At 31.5% G+C, this 23,352-nt stretch overlaps 1 protein-coding gene across 9 annotated transcripts in view; it reads right to left on the reverse strand.

Annotated features, from left to right (window-relative positions):
• Positions 1-5,908: 5,908 nt before the first annotated feature.
• The window catches only part of LOC143073590 (cAMP-dependent protein kinase type II regulatory subunit-like), a 75,542-nt gene continuing 58,098 nt past the window's right edge, over positions 5,909-23,352 (reverse strand). The window contains exons 10-16 of one of the 9 annotated variants that reach the window (XM_076249293.1): positions 17,906-17,971; positions 14,267-14,327; positions 13,275-13,343; positions 11,800-11,891; positions 11,078-11,104; positions 10,297-10,336; positions 5,909-8,516 (exon numbers count right to left, since the gene is read on the reverse strand). In XM_076249293.1, coding sequence (XP_076105408.1) covers positions 11,084-11,104; positions 11,800-11,891; positions 13,275-13,343; positions 14,267-14,327; positions 17,906-17,971 — 309 coding nt within the window. In that variant the 3' untranslated portion in view covers positions 5,909-8,516; positions 10,297-10,336; positions 11,078-11,083. Of the gene's footprint in view, positions 11,892-13,274; positions 13,344-14,266; positions 14,328-17,905; positions 17,972-23,352 lie in introns of all 9 variants that reach the window. The other 8 variants (XR_012977550.1, XM_076249267.1, XM_076249276.1 and 5 more) reach the window with 8 other exon arrangements.

The raw sequence follows: 23,352 nt of genomic DNA on the forward strand, positions 1-23,352 counted from the left end.
AAAAAAAAAAAAAAATCAATCACTCTATTAAACCAAAATTTTAAACATCACCAAAAAGTAAACAGAAGTTTAAAAGATTTATATAACTAAGAAGTATGTAAAGTTTGATGTAGTTATAATACTTCGTTTTTGAGATATGGCGCGACATGTTAAAAAACCCACATTCCTGTTTCACTTACCTTTCCTGTAACTCAAAAAGATTTAATTTGATTTTCACTAAAAGGTTTACAGATCGTTTGACCATTATAAGAAATCACTATGTTAAATTTTAAGAAATAAGATAAGCTATCCTCAAGTTACGGTGCGACATGTGTATGCTGGACAGACGGATATACGGATAGATAGACGGACAGAATGACTGATAGATGGAGGAACGGACGGATGGACGGACAGACTGGTGTATACAATTATAAGTCCTGTCAAAATTGTGACGGGAGTAAAAAAACGCAAAGAAATGAAAAAAAAAAACTCGTAATTAAAGGTCAATAAGTTTTATTAGGATGTCGGTCAAGTCGACTTATTTGTGTATTTTGGTCTTCCTTATCATTTTTGCTATATAACTTTTATATATACTTGAAAAAAAAAATGTATAGAAATCGATAAAAAGAACTTGAAATTCGTCACTTATCTCATAAAGTGTATACCGAATTAAAATATTGTAAGAAATAAGTAAACAGGGACATCTGCGAAATCGGATTATGTGAGTTGGATTATGTTTATTTTAAACAAGAAAGAAATCGTTAGATCTGTGTACCATACTTGTATATGTTCCAGTCAAACCTTCTAACTTTTGACATATGCAGCTTTATACAAATAGTTCCAGTGGCGGATCCAGAACTTTTCCTAAAAGGGGGGGGGGCGCTGACTGAACTAAGGGGGGGGGCACTCCAGTCATGCATCAGTGATTCCCTATATAATCAACCAAATTTTTCCCACGAAAAGGGGGGGTGGTCCCCAGGCCCCCCCCTCCCCCTGGATCCGCCTATGAGTTCAAAACGCTATGAATTCGAATCACTATGTCTCGCTTGTTTAAAAATATCAAGGAGAATGTTTATAATAAACATAATCCAACTCACATAATCCGATTTCCGGGAGGTCCCTGTTTTCTCATTTCTTACAATATTTTAATTCGGTATGCACTTTATAAGATAAGTGGCGAATCTGGAAGACGTATAGGTTGCACGCCCCCGACCCCATCTTTGGTTGCCAAAGCTATATTGATTCATGCATTTAACGATTTTGTAAAGCAAAAAATAATCAAAATATTGTTCAACTCGGCGGTATGTAAAAGCTGTTCGAATAACGTCCACTTTGAAATGAACTGAATCCGTCTGTCCGTATATATTGTCAAAATATATTGACCAACGTCAGTGTGCGATCATCATAACACAATGGCGACAGTACAGACCCGTTTTTTTTCTTTTTAGTAATGTTAACAAAATAATTATTATTGAATTTTTTCGATGACCTGAGACTATTATACTAATTTGTACATAGCAGTACAGTTACAATTAGTGATAAATACATTTTATTTTAATGCATGGTAGTTGTAATCCTACATTCATTTTCTATGTCGTTTATGCATGCATATACATTTGTCTTTATATCAACTTTTATCCTTTAGAAGATTTATTTTTAACGATGATAGAAAAGATTACATAGTACATAGAATGATTAGATTACTTATAAAGGTTCCCATCCTTTTGTGCGAGAAAATCACATATCAATTGTGTGTTTCGATTTTTAAGACCGTAAACTTTAATTTCAAGTTTAAACTTGTTCAACATATTTTCCCATTACTCATATAGAAAACGCATATTTAGAGAGCTTTAATCTCAATCTCCTGTTAAAAATTTCGGAATGTAAAGTAAAATTAAAATATTTGTGTTCTATAAGAGTAGGAATTCAAGTGTTTGCTTAATATTTATTTGAATCTGAGACTCATATAAATAATAAGCCGTTGTCCGGTGAAAGAAGTTGTTTTCCAACGACCCACAAAACTCCTTTTCAACGCTGAAGTTAAATAATCAATTATAATGTAATGCGATTATGATTTTTTTTATTTGACCAAACCGGGTTATGCATTGTGAAATCTATGACGAAACCGGGTGGTAAACATTGACGAAACCGGCCAGTTCCATTTTGACATGACCAATTTCTTTCGTTCCATACACAGAGATACCAGTATTGAGATGCTCATAATGACTAGTGTTGCAATCTCCGTGTCAGTATCTATCTTCCCGTACCTTTCTTTTCGTACAATGTAAACAATTTAACGAGAAATTAAACAATTTCGAGGCAAGGTTCACTCAATTCGTCATTTTGACATGCATTTTTACTTATTTCTCCGTTAATATAGAACAGTTGTAGAAAATATTGCATATCACAATAGAAAATAGTTGTATATGTATATATATATTCTTTGATATCATGAACAAAATAAGAAAATAAGGAGAAATCTATCTTTCTTCTGTCTATTGATGTTCCGTCATTGTGCCCGTTGTTAGATACCATCGAGTCCGAACAAATTTTGCCGGTGTGGTTTAGACACAGTGTAGTATATTGAAGCAAATAAGTTCAAAGTAAGCAACTCCTAGAAAAATATTGAATCATAATTTCCTGTCGATATGCACATCTACATAGTATGTCCTTATTTATTATCTACCAAGTTTCAAGAAATTCTGTTGTGTGGTTTCAGAGGAGTTGCGATGACAAACTGGTGCAGTAGTTTATTGAAGCAAATAATTCCAAAGAGGCGTAACTCTTAGAAAAAAAATTGAATCATGATTTCCTGTCGATATGCACATCTGTATAGTCTGTCCTTAATATCTAAAAAGGTTTCATGAAATTTTGTTGTGTGGTTTCAGATGAGTTGAGATGACAAGAACAGGACTGACGGACGGACGGTCTTATGACCCTTTTCTCTATCATTGCTAGAAGGATGAAATCATATATGACAGATAACAACAACTGTGAAGACACTTCAGAACAGAATGGTGGAGTACCAGAATTCTCAGGATGCATTGAACACACAAGCAACATTCCACAACTAATTCAAGCGGCAAGTAAGATCGTAAAGTAGTATTGTTTTATTTGACCAACGTCTATGGCACAATTCCACACATGCTGATACAGGAGTCACTAGATCATAACTATGTCCCAGACTACTTCTAGAGAGTAATAAGAAGTTATCTCAGTGGGATTGGCCTGGACTTTACAATAAGCATATTTACATCAACATGACAAACTACAAAATGGAATACTAGTATGTTATTGGTTGTACCATATTAGTTATCTTGTTTGTTATGGGAGTTATACAGATAATCAAATCTTGAGATAGAGAAACTAGAGGTCCAAAAATATCAACTAACATATTAGACAACCAACAAAAAGAGGGTTCATGGACGATTTAACTATCACTACATATACCCATGTCCAGGCTAGATTGTTGTTAAAGACCTTGGAAGAGACAGTAATATTAGCAAGGATGGCTTTCAAGCCAAAAATTATAAAGCACACACAAAGTTTGACTGAAGGTGCAAGTAGAAGTCATTCCATCAATAATTGACAATCCCACCAAGTGCTTAGGAAAGTGGTTTGATGACTCTGGCAAGATCAATATCAGGAGAATAGAACACCAGGTTTCAGAGGGAATGAGGAACATCGACAAGACAGGTCTCCAAGGAAAATTAAAGGCCTGGATATACCAACATGGACACTTATGTTGTACGAAATTACATTGCCAAAAGTTGAGATGCTTCGACGAACCATCAACAGACATCTTGGGAAATGGTTAGGTGTTCCTTCAAGTGTTACAACCGTGACAAGTGACAGCTACTGTAAACATCTAAAGTGCAAAAATTCAAAGCTCACCTTGTAATGACATTGAAAGAATCTAAGAGATGACAAAGTAAGAACAGCAGGTCTCCAAGTACTAGTAAGAAAAAGACGAAATTGAACAGCCTCCAAATCAGTTTCAGAGGCAGATAATATATTGATGTATAAAGGTATCGAAGGAACAATGGCAGTAGGAAGACTAGGCCTTGGTACATCGAACAATTGATACTGGAAAGACGATTCCACCAAAGAGAGATGAAGTCTTAGTTTTAAAAGAGATCAACTTAGCTAGAAAATCGACAGTCAAAGACAGTAGGGAGCCAGGGTGCTTGGTCGAAATGGGAATAAGAACACAATCCCTTGACTGGTCAGAAATATGGAGATATATTCAACTATAGTTCCTTCTTAGATCAGTGTATGATATGTTATCAAAACCTCTGCACCGTTGGAAACTTTCAGAAACACTAAATTGCGCCTTATGTGGACACAGAGGAACCCTCTACAACATGTACTTTAGGATGTAATATCGCTCTTATGCAGGGGAGATATACACGAGGACATAACCAAGTGATACGGGAACTGGCTGAAGTGATAGAGAAACAGAGGAAAGTTGCAAAACACATTAGAAACAACCTATCAAGATTCGTTTTGTGAAGGAGGGGAACTGTCTATATTCATTTTGTTAAGGAGGGGAAGTATCAAGATTCGTTTTGTGAAGGAGGGGAACTGTCTATATTCATTTTGTTAAGGAGGGGAAGTATCAAGATCCATTTTCTGAAGGAGGGCAACTATCAAGATGCATTTTGTGAAGGAGGGGAACAATCAAGATCCATTTATGAAAGAGGGGAGCTATCAAGATCAATTTTGTGAAGAAGGGGAACTTTGTCAGAAAAGCAAATAGAGGCAACAGTAGTGACAGTACTAAGTATACCGCTGAATGAAAGAGATAAATCGATTGGTACTTCAGATTCCTCCATCAATAAAAACTCCCCATTTTTAACTGGTTTTAATAGAGAAACAAATAAATATGTTGACGAAACACAATTATTGGAGTATAATCTTACCATTGCAGAATTGGATAAGTGGAATTTATGCAACAGTAATGCAAGTGAGTGGCTTAGCTAACAAATAAGCCAGATTTAATCAACCATTTTCTACATATTTTAATGCCTGTACCAAGTCAGGAATATAACAGTTGTTTTCCATTGGTTATGTGTTTTTGAGTTTGCCATTTTTTTAGGCACTTTCTGATTTGAATTTTGCTTGGCAGTTCCGTTTTTTTTGTTATTTTACTTTTGATATGAAAAAGGAATTTCATATTGAAACTTTGCCCAAGACATAAATGGTTTTATCATCACAGATATCATTCTTAATTGTATTGAATCTTGTTCATATACTCAACAACTAGATTAACGCAAATTAACGAAACTAGCGACATACACACTTGAATATAACTTAACTTTCCCACATATTTACATCGACTTGAAGACATACAATTCATACTGTTTGCCATCTTCACACAATAGCTCTTCTCCCTTCTGAAATATTGAGCTTAATAGAAACCATACATTTGATTCACTGTCACTGTATTGGTAAAATCATATCTTTATATCTATATTTCACTTTCTGCAATATAAGACCAGACAAAAAGGAAATGTTATAAGGTCAGGGCATGACAACCAGTTATTTGTCATTAGCAAATAAATATAGCTATAACTATTGAATGGTTATTTTCTACTGTAAACCAACATTGTTTTGTAAGCTATTAATTTTTCTGAGGAAATACAAAATGCAATGAAACTGATAGCAAATATTTGAACTTGAAACAAAATTTTAAAAGAACTAGTACAAATTAATTGTTCTAGTATTGATAATAATAAGAGAATGAGACATAGCTGCATTGAAAAGTTCACACCTACATTGATTTTTTTTCTATGCATATTTTACCCTTCCTTTAACAATGGAATCAATAAATCCAAGCAAAAATGTGCATTTGAATTATTACCCAACTTTTTTTTTAATTTTGTGTTTATCTGATAACCAACTATGGCAGTATAAGCACAACTAGTCGTGAGTATTTTAAATCTTTAATCAATTAAGGAACATTTCTTCATATTTCCCAACACACAACTCTGTTTTTACAAAACCATTAAATGACATGCATGAATTAAATAAAACATTGTGATATTTTCATACTCAGTCCAAAATATGACTAATTTTTACGGTATGACATCATTTTTTTTCATTTAATGGTCCAATCAAATATTTTTTTCTTTAGTAAAAACCAGATCAAGTATAAAAGACAGAAGTACATGTATGAGAATGTGTCTATCTATCATGCTGCATGATGAATTATCTGTACATGAATGTAAAAATTAACAATCATGTATATCATTTTTAGTTCTATTGGTAATTCCTTGCACGAGGGAAATATAAATACAGCACTAACAATCTACACTACAAAGTAATAATTTATACTCAACATATTTATAGTAAATATTTAACTCTACAGCACTTTCTTAGGCTTGGAGAGTCAGTACCCTAATGGCAGACTCTAAAAATAATATAAATAAAAAATCCTTCCTTGAATATCACTATGGTTACAAATTCTGAGGGACAATCTGTTATTAATATTTTTCTTCCCTATAAGAAAAGAATATATAAAAATAATTTTGCTAACAAAGTAAAACTTCCCTTTAAGTTTAAGCTTTGCTTACAGAATAAAATGTTTTTTTTTTTTAATCCAAATGGCAAAGCAATAAGATTTAGTTAACTCATCAAAAAGATACTTGCCAAAAAATTCTTCAATGGTCTTAAAGAAGATTAAACATTTTTTGTGAACGTCTTGACTCATTATTACAGATATTTTGCCTAAAACTGGAATGTCAAGATCATACCAAGCTTTTTATTTATCATTAGAATAAACAAATTTTGAAAGTCTTGAAGAATTTCACTACTTTTAAAATTTCAGGGCCAAATAACTGCTCTTTATATCCCTCCTCCTTTCTGTTAATTGGACAATGGAAATTTTCATTTGCAAGATCACTATTTGCATTACACTAAATTTTATAAAATTTTCTACTAGTCTGAACCAATTTTATCTATACTAAGTAATTGAACAATTTGGCATTATAGAAAATATTCTTATCTGAACTTTTACATTAAAATCATAACAGATTGTAAAAACATGTTGTATAGGAAAACCAAACACACACATTCACTAGAAACGGAAGTCATCACATGAAACAAATATTTTATGGCAAGCTTCAATTTGGTTTTTCAGGTCATTTCTACAAATAAAGGCAGTCATTTTCCTTCGTTTTCACAGGTTAAAGAAACTGTAAAAAAAAATTAAAAAAAATATCTGAATGTACTGAATTATGACTAGAACACATCCAATTAGTTATCAGGGGGCAGTCTCAAAGATGATTGAATCTGAAAATCATCTAAAGATATCATGTGGTATGGAATGTCTTACAATTTATGTATACTGTCACACAAAAATATACAAAACTGTAATAAACTTAATAATATTCAATAAAAATAACAAGTTTATTTACCAAGTACATTATATTACAATATATCATGAAATCAAATTAGTAAAAACATGGTATATTCCTGAACTTATTTCATGCTTATACAATCTATCAGTATCATCCTCTTAAGGTCTTCATACTATCCTTATATTTTACATATACATGTACTTTAAACAGGAAGATTTTTTTTGGAAGAATAAATTTAACATTAAACATACTTCTGTCCACTCCTAATGACTGTTCCAAAATCAAAGCAGGCATATATAAGAAAACCTATCTTAAGAGTAGAGTAATCAAGTTTCAAGGAACTTTCCAAGCAAAGACAAAAATAACATAAATAATAATAACCCGTAAAACTGTACAGAAGAATTTAATAGTTTTAAAAGACAAATATAATTGTAACCATCTCATACAACTGAAAAGTCAAGAAGAATTCAATTATAAGGTATAACAAAGTATTTTCCTGATTCCTCTCAGGAGACGTGAAAGAATCAATCTTCTTTAAAATCTGAAGATAATGATACTAATGTTCGACATGGGCTGAATAAAATCAATGATAAAGCTAGTTATTATTAGATTATGTCATCAGTATAATTCTGTGTCAGACCATTAACCATCACTTTTCTCCACACCTTTTACCAGGAACCAGACATCATTGTAAGGTACCAGATAGAATAAACAATGACGTCCTTAGTGTTTTAAAAGTACACATGACATAATATGGACCTCATTAAGCTTATCTGATAGATGATCTTCGAAGATAACCAAATGTGTTTTGGAAAAAAAAAGATTGAACAGATTTGACAAATGGTTACAAATGGATTTGGTTTTTTAATAAAGATTCATATAGTTCAACCATATTTGAATAAACACACTGGTTAGATTTACATTTTAGGTTTAAATTAATGGTACTATAATACAATTTGGTTTTAAGTGCCACTAATACAAATTATTCCTGATCTGTTAACAGCACCTTTGGTATGAACTTTGACCAATCCATTCTGGTGAGCAAAAATACAATTGGAAAGAGATCACAAGTAAATATATATGTACTTCACACAGTTCATACTCCACTGACATGACAGATTTGCCTCCCTTTATACGATCCCAAGTTTTCGATGAATATTGCCTATAAATCTCAATCTGTAAAAAGGAAACTTACACTTTAAAATTGTAAATAAAACTTTACAATTATATTTCGTTCTTTGTTTTTCATTCACTTATGTGTTTGATTTTCAGCAGTTATTTTGTTATTCAGTTTTATTAAATCTAAATTTTAACTAGACACAAAAAGTACTTGAATCATGCTACAATTTTACAGGTTACAACAAATATATAAGGTACAAGTATATATTTACTGCAACAATACATATACAATGCCATAGTACAGCCATACCAACATTTTACATTCTTTTATTGACTTATTTGGTTGTAATTAACAATTGTATGTAAAGGCTATTTCACACTTTGAGTCTTTAAAGGTGTAAGCAATCGTTCAGATGCACAAATCTTCATGTATTTGGAAATGCTTTTGGTATGGTCAGAACTTAAAAGAATTTCACTTACTTTTCCTGACAAAAATTGCTTTACAAAGATAATTTTGTTACAAAACTATTGGCAAGTATACTTACTATATTTCTAATAATGCTTTAATAAGACATATTCTTAATGCACCATTGTTTGCGCTAATAAGAGAGTACAAAGCTATGTTTCTGAACAGCAGAAATGAGACAAATCTGATAACTGTATTAAGATAGATAATTTAGCTTATAATGAAGCAAGTTGCAGACGGTCATATTGTTTTGTAGTTTTGATAATGAATGGAAAAGGGTTAAATAAAATACGACAAAACTTTAAAGGATCAAAATTTGTGCTTTTGAAAGGTCAACTTATCTTAATTGTTTTCAAGTCAACAGAAAAAAAAACAAAAAAGGTTATGACAATACCTAACAATGCAATAAAGGAGAACATTAGGCCATTCTAAAAGTGCTACAGAGCCATAACTTTGAAGTAAGATTAAAAGCTATAGCATCATATAAGTTTATTATCTACTACATTCATTCACTATCAATAAACAACAATCTACAGTGATCTTCATTCATCAATCTGCATCAAGACAGAACAGCACAAAAGCAATGGGACATGACGTTTTCTGTGATGTATTATTTAATTCAAACATTTACTTCCTTATTGGTTTATTTTCTTAAATAAATTGTATAAATTTTTTAAGGAAATTAAATAAAAGTCATTGAATTACAAGTCATGGTCTAGATAACAGGTGAAATATACATGTATCTATAAAGCGTAACATACAAGCTGTCATGCTTTTTTTTTCATATTATTTATGAATTTCTAGATAAAAAAAATAATTGCAGTAATATAGCAATACATTGGTGGAAGATTTAGCAAGTATGATGAACTTAAATCACTGTTCAAGGTATTATCAGGTTAACAACTAGAACCGAAGACAGTATCAAAGCTATTCTACGAAACAATATTAAGTTATTTGATAATCAGGTCAAACTTTATAAATCATACATAATGATAACAATTTCAACTCAATGAGCTAGAAATTTGAACTTATATTCAATAAATTTTCCTTTTTTCTTCCCTTACATTAAGAACCAATTTAGATAATTTCCATACAAAGTCGTTAAACAAAAAGGGGGAAAGTAAAACAATAAAATTCAAAATAATCAATTACATTGATTCTAAAAATTTGGGTTGAAATTCACTTTAATAAAAGAATTGGACAAAAATCCCCATCAGCCAAAAGCATGGTTATTTAGTTATTACACCACAATAGAAACCAATAAAACGTGTTAATATAAAATGTTAGCATTAATCCTTAACCAATGCCCATTGACCTTCATATCAAATTGTGTTATAAGAAAGACTACACCAAGAAATTAGAATTTCTTACATGTATGATACTATCGAGGCTTGGCATCAACCAAGTCAAGCTGCAAAATAAATTTAGATTTATACATCTACACTAACATTTGCACACATTATCAATTAAGAGTGTATAACACTAGTAAAGACACAAACCAGACAAACACACAGTGAAATGTAAGAAGTGAGATTCACACATAAGTGACTAAATGAGACATACATGTGTACATCATACGGTACCAAAATCATGTATGCTTAATACAGTTATTAATTTAACATTGAAGTTTGTCTTTCAAATTTCAAATGAAATCTTATTCGTTAAAATTCAAAAATTTGGAATTTCAGAATATGTTATTCAAAAATGGGCAATGATTTCATAGATTGATCAAAAATGGCATACCCAAATTTTGGAATGTCTGTGTTTGAATTTTTTTTAATACCCTGAGATCGCCAAATCAAAACTCATAACAATTATTTGGTGACATTAAATTAAATGGATAATATCTAGTTTGTCCCTTCAATTTTCATAATAAGCAAGAATTGGCTAAAACAAATACTTCACTGAGAAATATGTACAATAGGGAACACAATATACTAAAAGCCTAAAAATAAAATAAAATGAAAAAAATCTCTACAATATCTAAGGAAAAAAAATCTTCTGTCTGTCATATAATTTAAGACCTAAATATATTGTGGAGTTTTCTTGATAATAAAAGTGATGTTAATTTTTCTATGAGGTAGAATATATCAATATTAAAAGAGGTAGTGAAGTAAGAGTGGAGGGGGTAAAAGTATCAACTCAGTTTTACCTCATTCTATAAATGTTGGGCATCAAGCTAAAATTATATTTATACAGAAAACATTATAATAAAGGCTTTATTTTCTAAGTATATAGTCATAACTATAAAACACAGTGTAGGTCTGTAATCCAGATGCATTGTGCACTATAATGTCAAATGCATTTTCTGATAGAGTATGTTTTCTATCTTCGAATCTTCTGCAGTAAGGTTTGGAAACTTTGACTATTATTTAAAATATTGACAGTACAACCTGGTACAACATTGTATATGCTATCAAGTCATATTATTTGGAAAGAAAGTGTGTTATTTTACATAGCTGTACTGCTTTACTTGACAATTATATATTCTGACAGACTTGCACAATGAACAGGTTAAAATTCTATGCAACAGAAAAAATATGACAAATACATTGAGTTAGAACAGTTTCCATAGTGAGAGACTAAATTTGGAACACATTTATCAAATAATAAAATTACAATGATAATATTGCTTATGAAAAAAAAAATGTGGAGTTCAAATACATGTACATGTAAAATACCAAAAACAATCCCACATTATCTCTGAATCTTAATGAAAATGTCAGCACCACCAAAAACCATCATAACACCTAATCAAGAAAATTCATAAAGTGGGAATATTCCCTTTTATGGAACTTAAAAGTGAAATAACCGAGGGTCCTCCACCCTTTTAGTTCATCTCAGGTCATGTACATTGGCTTTGGAACCAAATACCTGAACTAACTGCTCCTCATATTCATCTATATTTCTCTTCATTATTTCCATACATGGTCCTAAAAGTCGTTCAAATGCCTGTACATCTAGCACTGAAAAAAGAATTTTACTGTGTAAATAGAATAGTCTTTGCTTAATTCTTTACAAATCTATAAGTAAGCTGCAAGAGTCATCAAGTTGAAAGTCAAAGTACATTTAAGTTTTTTTTATGTTACTTTTTTTCAAGTGACATGTTTATTGCCTAATTAACACCTTTGATGATCGTCAATCTGTTGATTAATAGATCTCAGGTTAATTTGTGTCACCTCATCTGATTTACATGCACGTGCAACAATTTAAATGTTTATGTTGCAATTTCCTTCAATCGAGATAATTTGTAGAACAAAAGAATCAACTTAGTACCCAAAGCAATCATTTTATTTAAAATTTGATGAATGTTGTCGTTATTGAAATATGTAATGCCTTATTTTTGTAATGTCCCACAAATCATCATAATAAAAGTACTTTCATAGTACCTAAATATAATCAAAATGAAAAAACTTATACACAGTCTGTTTTCAAATATTGAAATAAATGAACTGTTTTTAATTCAACCAATTCTCACTCCGGCAGAATAGAAAGTTTCACCTTTCCTGTGAAGGGATCACAATCAGAAATCTTAAACAACAATATATATTGAAAAATAAACCATTTCTATATCAGACAGCTATACACAATAATCAATAGAAAAAACTACAGAAAAATATCCTGATTTGTCCCTGATGTCAATTTTAAGTCAAATATAATTATAAAAATAATGTTGATAAGTTGTCTGTGAAATCATTCTATAGGCTCAAGATATTTATTACATTTTTCAATTTCCAATATATGGTTTTCATGCTATGCCTATAATGGAAACAGATTATTTTAGAACAAAGATCATGTTTTGTCTAGCATTTAGGCTGAATTAAAACCAATACAATGAATTAAATGCAGTTGTACTTTTAGCTAATTTGCCGACATTAACTGTATAATAATATCATTATATTGATGTGTATCATCAACCTTAACACACAATTACTAGTGCATTTATAACGACCACTTTTTTGTTATGAAATAATTGATTACAGAGAAAAATTTACACTTCTCAAGGTCTGTGAGGTGAATTATAGTTATTTTTTAACATCAAAATAGGTCAGTGTCTTCAATGTAGCCTTGGGAAGTAAATAAAGGGAGAAAGAATCTCTATAACAGGTTTCTGGTCTCCCAATTAGTCTGGACAGGATTTCTATTTAGATATAGAAGCCATATATGACTGTAACAAGTAGTCACTATGTAAAACACTGTTTAAAAATATCCTATAATGGATTACTGTAACTTGGTTGTCTTTTCAAAATTTGTATAATTTTTTTGGGACATAACTATGTTCCATGGTGCGGGCAACATTATGGCAAGGAAAATGTTGCCAGTGCATACAAATTACATTGTCTACTTACCAGCTACCTTTACTCTACCTACAGCATATACACTAGCAGCTCTTGGTTTATGTGTTACTAAGGCAAGTTCTAAAATCACAATATTTGTTGTTAAATATTTGCCCAGACTTTGAGGAAAAGTGCATGTGCATCTTTTAAAAAGCAACAATCTGAAGGACATTTTTCTACAATATGTAAGAGCAAATTTTAGAAAAAAAATAAATTATAAATTCAATAGATCAATAAACATATTTAAATGTACTGAGTGAATACTACTCGTACAGTCTTGCAGTCAGCCTAAGTGAATACAAAAACCTATTAAGGTCGACTTTGTGTGAAAGGATATGCAACCTAAGCTTGAGCAAAATAATATTAACAGACATTAAAGAACAGACATTGATACAAAAAATGTATCATTTCAATCATGCAAATACATGTCAATTGTTGATGTCCAATAATTCATACCAGTATCAACAGAGGATGTGTGAAAACTGTACTGTATTATAGATGAACTGTGCATTTTGTTGGTTATAATTAACAAGAGGCAATCAAAATAACAGCAAAACCATCACATTTATTTGTGTCATTCCTAAAGCAACCAAGGACCATAACTCTTGAACAACAAAAGTGAAAATCATCAATATCATAGTTGACCTCTATTTTGTCATCAGAAACAATATCTTTGAAAGAGAACATAACATATTGTACAGAAACAACACTGAGAGCCTATGTACACACTATGTCAATCACTCTGTGATATATTCCTATGCAATACAAATGAATTAAATTCTTTTTTACCAATAAACTTGTAGTTGAATGAAATCAACATCATATGTTTTGGTTGAGAATGATAGATTAATTAAATTTTTCTGAGAGGTTATTGATGTGTAAACTGGGCCACTGACTCATAAACTTTTAACAAAAGTCCAAACATTTGTAATTCTATTGGCCCAACCTTTACACATCAATGTCTTCCATAAATATGTATTGCTAAAGTAGAATTGTAGACCAACCTCCAAAATAGCCTCCTTTGTTATATCTCTTTACTTCAACTTCTTCTCCACTGGGATCAGCCTGTAAAAAAATAATCATTCTTGATATAAGAACTTCTTTATTGCTAGAGTATAGTATACAATCATTCACAGAATTAACATGATAAACTAATCTTATAGGCTACTGTAATGGAAGCTGGGCAGCTTACAAAAAAAAACAAGAGTGCCCATGCTGAAATGTCTAGCCTTCTTTACTAGTCATTGATATTATGCTGATAGTCCTAAATAGAAAGCTTTATTACAACTGTCACATAAACTCAACATTAACCAAGCAAACTAAACAGGTGAACCATACCAGGCAGACATGTACAGCTAACAATTTTTCCATACAACAAATATAATTGACCGTTTGCTTATAAATTAAGAAAAACTAGACCAAAACACAAATACTTAACACTGTGTAATGAACCGTGAAAATGAGGTCAAGGTCAAATGACATATAGATCATAAAATGTTTCCATACACCAAATATAGTTGACCTATAAGAAAAAAATAGACTAAAACGCAAAATTTAACTTTAACCACTGATACATGAAAATGAGGTCAAAGTCAGATGACACCTCTCAGCTAGACATGTACACCTTACAATCATTCCATACAACAAATATAGTAGACCTATTGCATATAGTATAAGAAAAATAGACCAAAAACACAAAAACTTAACTATAACCACTGAACCATGAAAATGAGGTCAAGGTCAGATGACACCTGCCAGTTGGACATGTACACCTTACCATCCTTCTATACACCAAATATACAAGACCTATTGCATATAGTATCTGAGATATGGACTTGACAACCAAAACTTAACCTTGTTCACTGATCCATGAAATGAAGTAGAGGTCAAGTGAAAACTGTCTGACAGGCATGAGGACCTTGCAAGGTACGCACATACCAAATATAGTTATCCTATTACTTATAATAAGAGAGAATTTAACATTATAAAAAATGTTAACTTTTTTCAAGTAGTCACTGAACCATGAAAATTTTTCAAGTAGTCACTGAACCATGAAAATGAGGGCAAGGACATTGGACATGTGACTGACGGAAGGTTCATAACATGAGGCATCTTATATACAAAGTATGAAGCATCCAGGACTTCCACTTTCTAAAATATAAAGCTTTTATGAAGTTAGCTAACGCCGCCGCTGGATCACTTTCCCCATGTCGAGCTTTCTGCAACAAAAGTTGCAGGCTCGACAAAAAATCAAGTATCTTTTTATAGAAACTTGACCATCGATCAAAACCGACAATATCAGGAACTGACTTCAATTTTTTGTGTCAGCTGCAAAAACAAATAATTGATACGGTTTACAACAAAGCAATACATTTAATAAGGTATCAACTTTCAAAACATTATAGATATATATGTTCCATGTTAATATAAAGTTTCTTTAACACCAGAGGTAGCTAGGATTGATTTTATGGTATTTTGGCAGTTAAACCTATAATCAATCTGGAATAGCATATTAAACATAATAAATTTCTATTGAAAGTCAAATGCAAAAAGCTGTATGATTTTAAAAGTGATTTTTTTGGGTCAAAATTTCAATTTTTACTGGAAATTTGACACTGTGAATCAATTTGAAATAGCATGTACTATCTTTGTATCAAATATTTTGATATTCTTACAATACTATGTTTCTCAAAAATTTGAGAAGAAATGTAAATTAATTTACAGATTCCAATTCATCAAATATCATTTTGGAAGGTATTATATCTATACATGTATTTCAATTGTTGTTCACAGCCTAGCACAAAACTATAATTCGTCACTTTTTTCACCACAAATTATTTGATGCAGGGCCAAAACTATAATTGTGACTTTTTTTACCACAATTTATTTGATGCAGGGCTCTAATTACAATGTGATTTTTACACGACCTGATAAATCATTAATAGAGATTGTCTGGTTTTGTCATTTATCCTTCAGGGATATAGTGTACAGTATTATTTTCAGGTGGGAGGATGATAAAACAAAAGGATTACTGTTCTCCAATTCCCTCAAGAAATATGTTATTCAAAGAATTTGATAGTTTTTGAGGAAAAAAATCGCCAAGGTTCTTGGATTTCAATATTCATTCTGAAAAATAATTAAATAAATGTGTATATCTTTACAGCACAAAAAGATTTCCTACACAGAGAACATTCTCCGTCTCTTATTCTCAATATGATTTTCCTATACAACTGAGTTAGTTATCTGAAAATTCACATTTGTAATACTGCATACATGCACGTATATACAAGTATCTTTGGTCTCTACACTTATTTATATTTAAGTGACATTTTATTTACATGTATGTGCTGTAATTCCTTTGAAAATGTGTTAATCCTTAGTAGATACAAATAACATGAATTATAATGAAACTTTAATCCAAGTTGTAAACATTTAAATTTTAATTCAGAAGTACTTAGTATCGATACAAAAGAGTAATTATAATAACAAAATAGAATTTAAACGTGACGTATGGTGGTAGTATCACTTTCATACAATATATCAATACACGTGTATAACATATTCTATATGTAATTGTGTTACAAGGTCATTTAAGACATATAACGTGTACTTTAACTTCATTTCTTTTCCATCTGAATAATTATGTTAGTTTGTTGTTAACTTATGTCAATCATAAATAAGGTCTTTTGAACTTATTTTTTGTTCACTTTTGACTTTATGTTTTATTTTTGATTTTAAAATATTTCTTTTGTCTTTTGAGGATCATTTTCCATGAATATTTCTAATTCAAAGTCTTTTACTTTTTGTATTGCAGAGCTATACTAAGAACATTAAAATAACTGAATACAATAAACTTTTCCTTCCACTTCATTAAATCTGAATCCTTTCATGTTGGAAATAAACATTTCACACAACATTAATAAAATGCATGGCTTCTAACAAATCACTACTCTTTAAAGGTTGATATTTGTAATTAAACCTGTAACATGACTTCTTCATCAGTTTAATAACAACTTATTGTTATTTCAATTGACAAATTACTTTAACCAGATATTTTTGTTCATAAAAATAAGGCCAAAATAGCGAAATCTTTAGCAGCAAATTAACACTTCTTATCATATTCAAAGTACTGTGGATTCATTATTATTCGTTGGATAACAATTTTCATGGATTTCATGGGTAAAGGTGAACAACAAAATTAAATGTTCAACAAAGAGTAAATTTTCTATAGGCTTGTATGCAAACTTCTGCAAAACCACGAAATTAAGGTGGTACCTAACACTACAGGGAGAAAACTCTGTAAAATCAGCTAAACGTTTTAATTACGTTGTGTTGTTAAAGGGATATTAAGCTTCTCAATGATCAAAATGAGTGTTTGTCAAACTGCTATATAACCAGTGTAATTTTTCTAATAAAACAGTTGGTTCAAAATTTTTAAAATTTTTATATTTTTGTCAAAGGGTCAAAGTAAATACTTTGTCAAAATTTTAAGAAAATTAAACGAGCCAAATTAATTTTAGTTAAAGTGTTGGGTACCACCTTAAATATCCAGGAACATGTAAGTTTTCCTTAATCCACCAAAATTGGTACCCACGAAAATAAGTGAATCCACAGTACGAGCTATAATTACTTATCAATACAACCTTATTAGTAACTGTAACTCGACATTCTCCATCTTCTATAAAGTACATACAATCAGCATCATCACCCTACAATGAAAAAATATACAATTATAATATTTCTTTAATGGTGAAAAATAAGATGACACCAAACAAACAAGAAATGTACATGCAGCTATGAATATGTGTTTTACTATTTACTTAAGCATAAAACCTAAAAAACCTCTATGTTTGTTTCTTCAAACATTTTATTCAATTTAGGTTTTGTTAAAGCTTCTAGTGGTAAAGTATGCTCAGGGCTATTCCAGAAAAAAATGTATGGGGGTGTTGGACGGCAGTTGATCTTTTTTTGCATGGGTGATGGGGGGAGGAGGAATTGGAATTGTGTGGGTAGTTGTTCTCTTATATAACTTAATTAGATGGGTGGTTGTATCTAAAGAGAAGAAAATCTCTTTTTCAGTTGATAGAACCTTTAAATATCGATATAAAACATGTTTTATTCTGCAATTTTGTTTACTTTTTGCGCATGTTAAATCCGTTGGATAATGCCCGAGCGTTTCGAATGGAACTATATATGCATTTCGGTGCTCCTAAAAGGGAGAGAGATACGAAGTGTCAGAGTAGTAACTGGTTTCCAGAATTTCTTTTTCAACTGTTCTCCCTGATATGACATGTTCGGTTACCAGATTGTTTACTGCATGGAAACAGTATGGCAGAACAGTGGGATGTTATCGCTGTTTGTTCCTGGCTACAATCCAATGGATTCGGGAAATTTGTGGACTTTTATTCTTAAATGAAAGAGATTTCACCAATGTTTAGAATTTGATTGGGGTCAGCTCTGATGAAATAAGGGCATACATTAGGAAAAGGGAAGATAAAAAGGAGGATTCAGTGAAAAAGACTGAAATTAAGAAAGCATTCTCACATCGTTTGTTAGGAAAGCTGACAGTTATAGAACTTTAAAAAGTACTTGAGAAGTTCAATGTTTCATACACACGACAACAGAACAATTGAGCTGACATTCTTAAACCAGATGCTCCGCAGGGCGTAGCTTTATACGACCGCAGAGGTTGAACCCTGAACGGTTGGGGCAAGTATGGACACAACATTCAAGCTGGATTCAACTCTAAATTTGGATTGTGATTAAATAGTTGACACAGCATAGGTTTCTGACACAGAATGAATGTGTTCTAATGAACTTAAAATTTTTTGTTTTCTCTTAGAGCAATTCACTATGCTGTTGAATATTAATCCTCTCAAAACAAGAATGTGTCCTCAGTACACGAATGCCCCACTCGCACTATCATTTTCCATGTTCAGTGGACCGTGAAATTGGGGTAAAAACTCTAATTTGGCATTAAAATTAGAAAGATCATATCATAGGGGACATGTGTACCAAGTTTGAAGTCGATTGGACTTAAACTTCATCAAAAACTACCTTGACCAAAAACTTTAACCTGAAGCGGGACAGACGGACGGACGAACGGACGGACGCACAGACCAGAAAACATAATGCCCCTCTACTATCGTAGGTGGGGCATAAAAATGTTTGAAGAAATTTTCTTTTTTATTTATGAAATTCCAAATGAGAAAAATTGAACCCAATTTTTTTAATCACATCCCCCTTTCCCTTATTCCAAAACTAATCTCAATTAAAATTTCTAATGGAGTTTGCAACAATAACTACTCATTTAAATACATCATAAAATATTAAGATGTAAAAAAACCTGCTTGTTATCACTGAATGTTATTTATTATAATTTATTAGTTGGTAGTAAAAAGTGAATATACATTGTATATTGTATATAACAAAGATTTAAGGTGATTCTGGACAAAGAAAGATAACTCCAATTAAAAAAAAATCTTGCTATTGCACAATATTTTGCAATTAGATATTTCTTGCTTACTATTCTGGACAAAGAAAGATAACTCTAATTAAAAAAAAATTTGCTATTTCACAATATTGTGCAATTAGATATTTCTTGCCATTGCGCAATACTGTGCAATTGAAAAGACTTGCTATTGCACAATACTTAATATAATAATTTTAGATCCTGATTTGGACCAACTTGAAAACTGGGCCCATAATAAAAAATCTAAGTACATTTTTGGATTCAGCATATCAAAGAACCCCAAGATTTCAATTTTTGTTGAAATCAGACTAAGTTTAATTTTGGACCCTTTGGACTTTAGTGTAGACCAATTTGAAAACAGGACCAAAAATGAAGAATCTACATACACAGTTAGATTTGGTATATCAAAGAACCCCATTTATTCAATTTTTGATGAAATCAAACAAAGTTTAATTTTGGACCCCGATTTGGACCAACTTGAAAACTGGGCCAATAATCAAGAATCTAAGTACATTTTTAGATTCAGCATATCAAAGAACCTAACTGGTTCATTTTTTGTCAAAATCAAACTAAGTTTAATTTTGGACCCTTTGGACCTTAATGTAGACCAAAACGGGACCAAAAGTTAAGAATCTACATACACAGTCATGACAGTTAGATTCGGCATATCAAAGAACCCCAATTATTCAATTTTGATGAAATCAAACAAAGTTTAATTTTGGACCCTTTGGGCCCCTTATTCTGTTGGGACCAAAACTCCCAAAATCAATACCAACCTTCCTTTTATGGTCATAAACCTTGTGTTTAAATTTCATAGATTTCTATTTACTTATACTAACGTTATGGTGCGAAAACCAAGAAAAATGCTTATTTGGGTCCCTTTTTGGCCCCTTATTCCTAAACTGTTGGGACCTAAACTCCCAAAATCAATACCAACCTTCCTTTTGTAGTCATTAACATTGTGTTTAAATTTCATTGATTTCTATTTACTTAAACTAAAGTTATTGTGCGAAAACCAAGAATAATGCTTATTTGGGCCCTTTTTTGGCCCCTAATTCCTAAACTGTTAAAACCTACACTCCCAAAATCAATCCCAACCGTTCTTTTGTGGTCATAAACCTTGTGTCAAAATTTCATAGATTTCTATTAACTTAAACTAAAGTTATAGTGCGAAAACCAAGAAAATGCTTATTTGGGCCCTTTTTGGCCCCTAATTCCTAAAATGTTGGGACCAAAACTCCCAAAATCAATACCAACCTTCCTTTTGTGGTCATAAACCTTGTGTTAAAATTTCATAGATTTCCATTCACTTTTACTAAAGTTAGAGTGCGAAAACTAAAAGTATTCGGACGCCGGACGACGACGACGACGACGACGCCGACGCCAACGTGATAGCAATATACGACGAAAAATTTTTCAAATTTTGCGGTCGTATAATTAGTAGACAAGGAGCTAGAAAACAGAAATCTAAAAGAAGATGACTTATTTGAATAAATTTGTTTAACACAATATCCAACATTATTTAACATCTGACAGCAGAAGATAAGGTTTCATGGGTTTATTTACATGGGTTTACAATACACATGTTTACCAGATGAAAAAGGGAATTGTTTTATTGCTGTTTTTCATCTTGATGGCTTTCACAATTTCACAAAATAAACTGTTAAAACCAAACTTTAATTGTCAACATATTACTTCCTACAGACAAAGTTGTTTTTCTTTCATTTTTTTACATAAATGAGGCTGTTAGTTTTCTGGTTTGAATTGTTTTACATTGTCTTATCTGGGCCTTTTATAGCTGACTATTTTCTCATTGTTGAAGGCCCTACGGTGACCTGTAAGTGTTAATGTCTGTGTCATTTTGTACTTTTTTGGATAGTTGTCTCATTGGCAATCGTACCACTTCTTTTTTATATTTGAATGTATATACATGTAGTAATCACCCAGTGCTTTGGTCTGTTTGTGAATGTAAGCTTTTAAGTACCATTCCTTAACCATATATGATCAATAAAACTTTGCATTTGTCTTATACCACCTGAAGATGTGCATCTGTCAAACTAATCCTGGTCCAATGCATCCAAGGGGAGATAACTTATAGTGTACAAACCCAACTCCTCCATATGAGACTTGTAACTGAATTTATACATATGTTGAACAATATGACAGATGCCACTTGTTGGGCAGGATCTTACCCTTCCAGAGCACTTGAGATAACAATGTTTTTGGGGTACAGAATAGAATAGAATAGAATAGAATATTTTATTTACCAAATTAGGGCCCCAGGAGGGCATATGATACAGACAATATTATTATAAACAATAACATATGCAATAGGTACATGTTGCTCTGTTTCCATTTTCTATTTGTGTTATATGTGGATTTCTGTTCATATCTTTTCACATTTTGTTTTCTTTATTTGCAATGGCTTGGCACAGCTATTTTTTTCCACATTTGAGTTTGATTGACCCTTTTGGAATTTATTGTCTGCCTCTCTTTATGATGGGTTATATTCTGTTACAGTGTTCCACCTGTACATGTAGTTGAAAATATTTCTGCACTCACAGATGCTTCAAAGGACTATTTTAATATTTAAAAACACAAGTAGAATAAGTTATAAAAGTTGAATTGAATATTTCTCAAATCCTTGAGCAGAAGGTCCACACCACTTAAATCATTTGAAATTATACCACAGCTTTTAAAGAAATCACATCAGACAACAGCAATACAAAAAAACATTTAGAGGTTACTCAAACACTGTTTTAAATAATAAATGCAATATGATAGTTTTATATATAGTTGTTTATTTTCATGGCACTGACATCTGCTATAAAAGTTATTTTTAATGCCAAGAGTATCAGGACAAAATATAAAATGTTAAGCTTGAAATAAAATTGAGAATGGAAATGGGGAATGTATCAAAGAGACAACAACCCGACCATAGAAAAAACAACAGCAGAAGGTCACCAACAGGTCTTCAATGTAACGAGAAAATCGCGCACCCGGAGGCGTCCTTCAGCTGGCCCCTAAACAAATATACATTATACTAGTTCAGTGATAATGAACGCCGGCATACTAATATTCAAATTGTACACAAGAAATTAAAATTAAAATAATACAAGACTAACAAAGACCAAAGGCTCCTGACTTGGGACAGGCGCAAAAACACCTAGTCACCAAGAATTTATATCAAACATCTGATATTGTCAAAAGTGCAAAAAAAACTTCAGAATTTGAAAACTTATTAACATTTATACTGTCATCAATATAGCCACTTTCTGGTATCAAAATGCATATAATTTTGGTTGCTAATTTGTGAACTTGAAAAAGCTAGCTTATACTTTTTAAAATTACATGGGTAGTGGGGTCAAACTGAAAATGAATTGTATGGGTAGTTGTCCCATGATGAAATGTAATTTAGTGGGTGATGGGTATAAAAATAAAGTGCCTTCCAACCCCCCCATACATTTTTTTCTGGAATAGCCCTCACATGAAGTTTAATACCAAATTTCAGTAAGAAATGATTGGTATTTTCTGAGAAAAAGGCTTAAAAATTTCATACATGGCCATTATGTGCAAGAATATATAAGTATGTATTAGGTAAACTATCTGAAATTTGAT

The sequence above is a fragment of the Mytilus galloprovincialis genome, chromosome 1 (assembly GCF_965363235.1).
Source record: "Mytilus galloprovincialis chromosome 1, xbMytGall1.hap1.1, whole genome shotgun sequence".
Classification (NCBI taxonomy): Eukaryota; Metazoa; Mollusca; class Bivalvia; order Mytilida; family Mytilidae; genus Mytilus; species Mytilus galloprovincialis.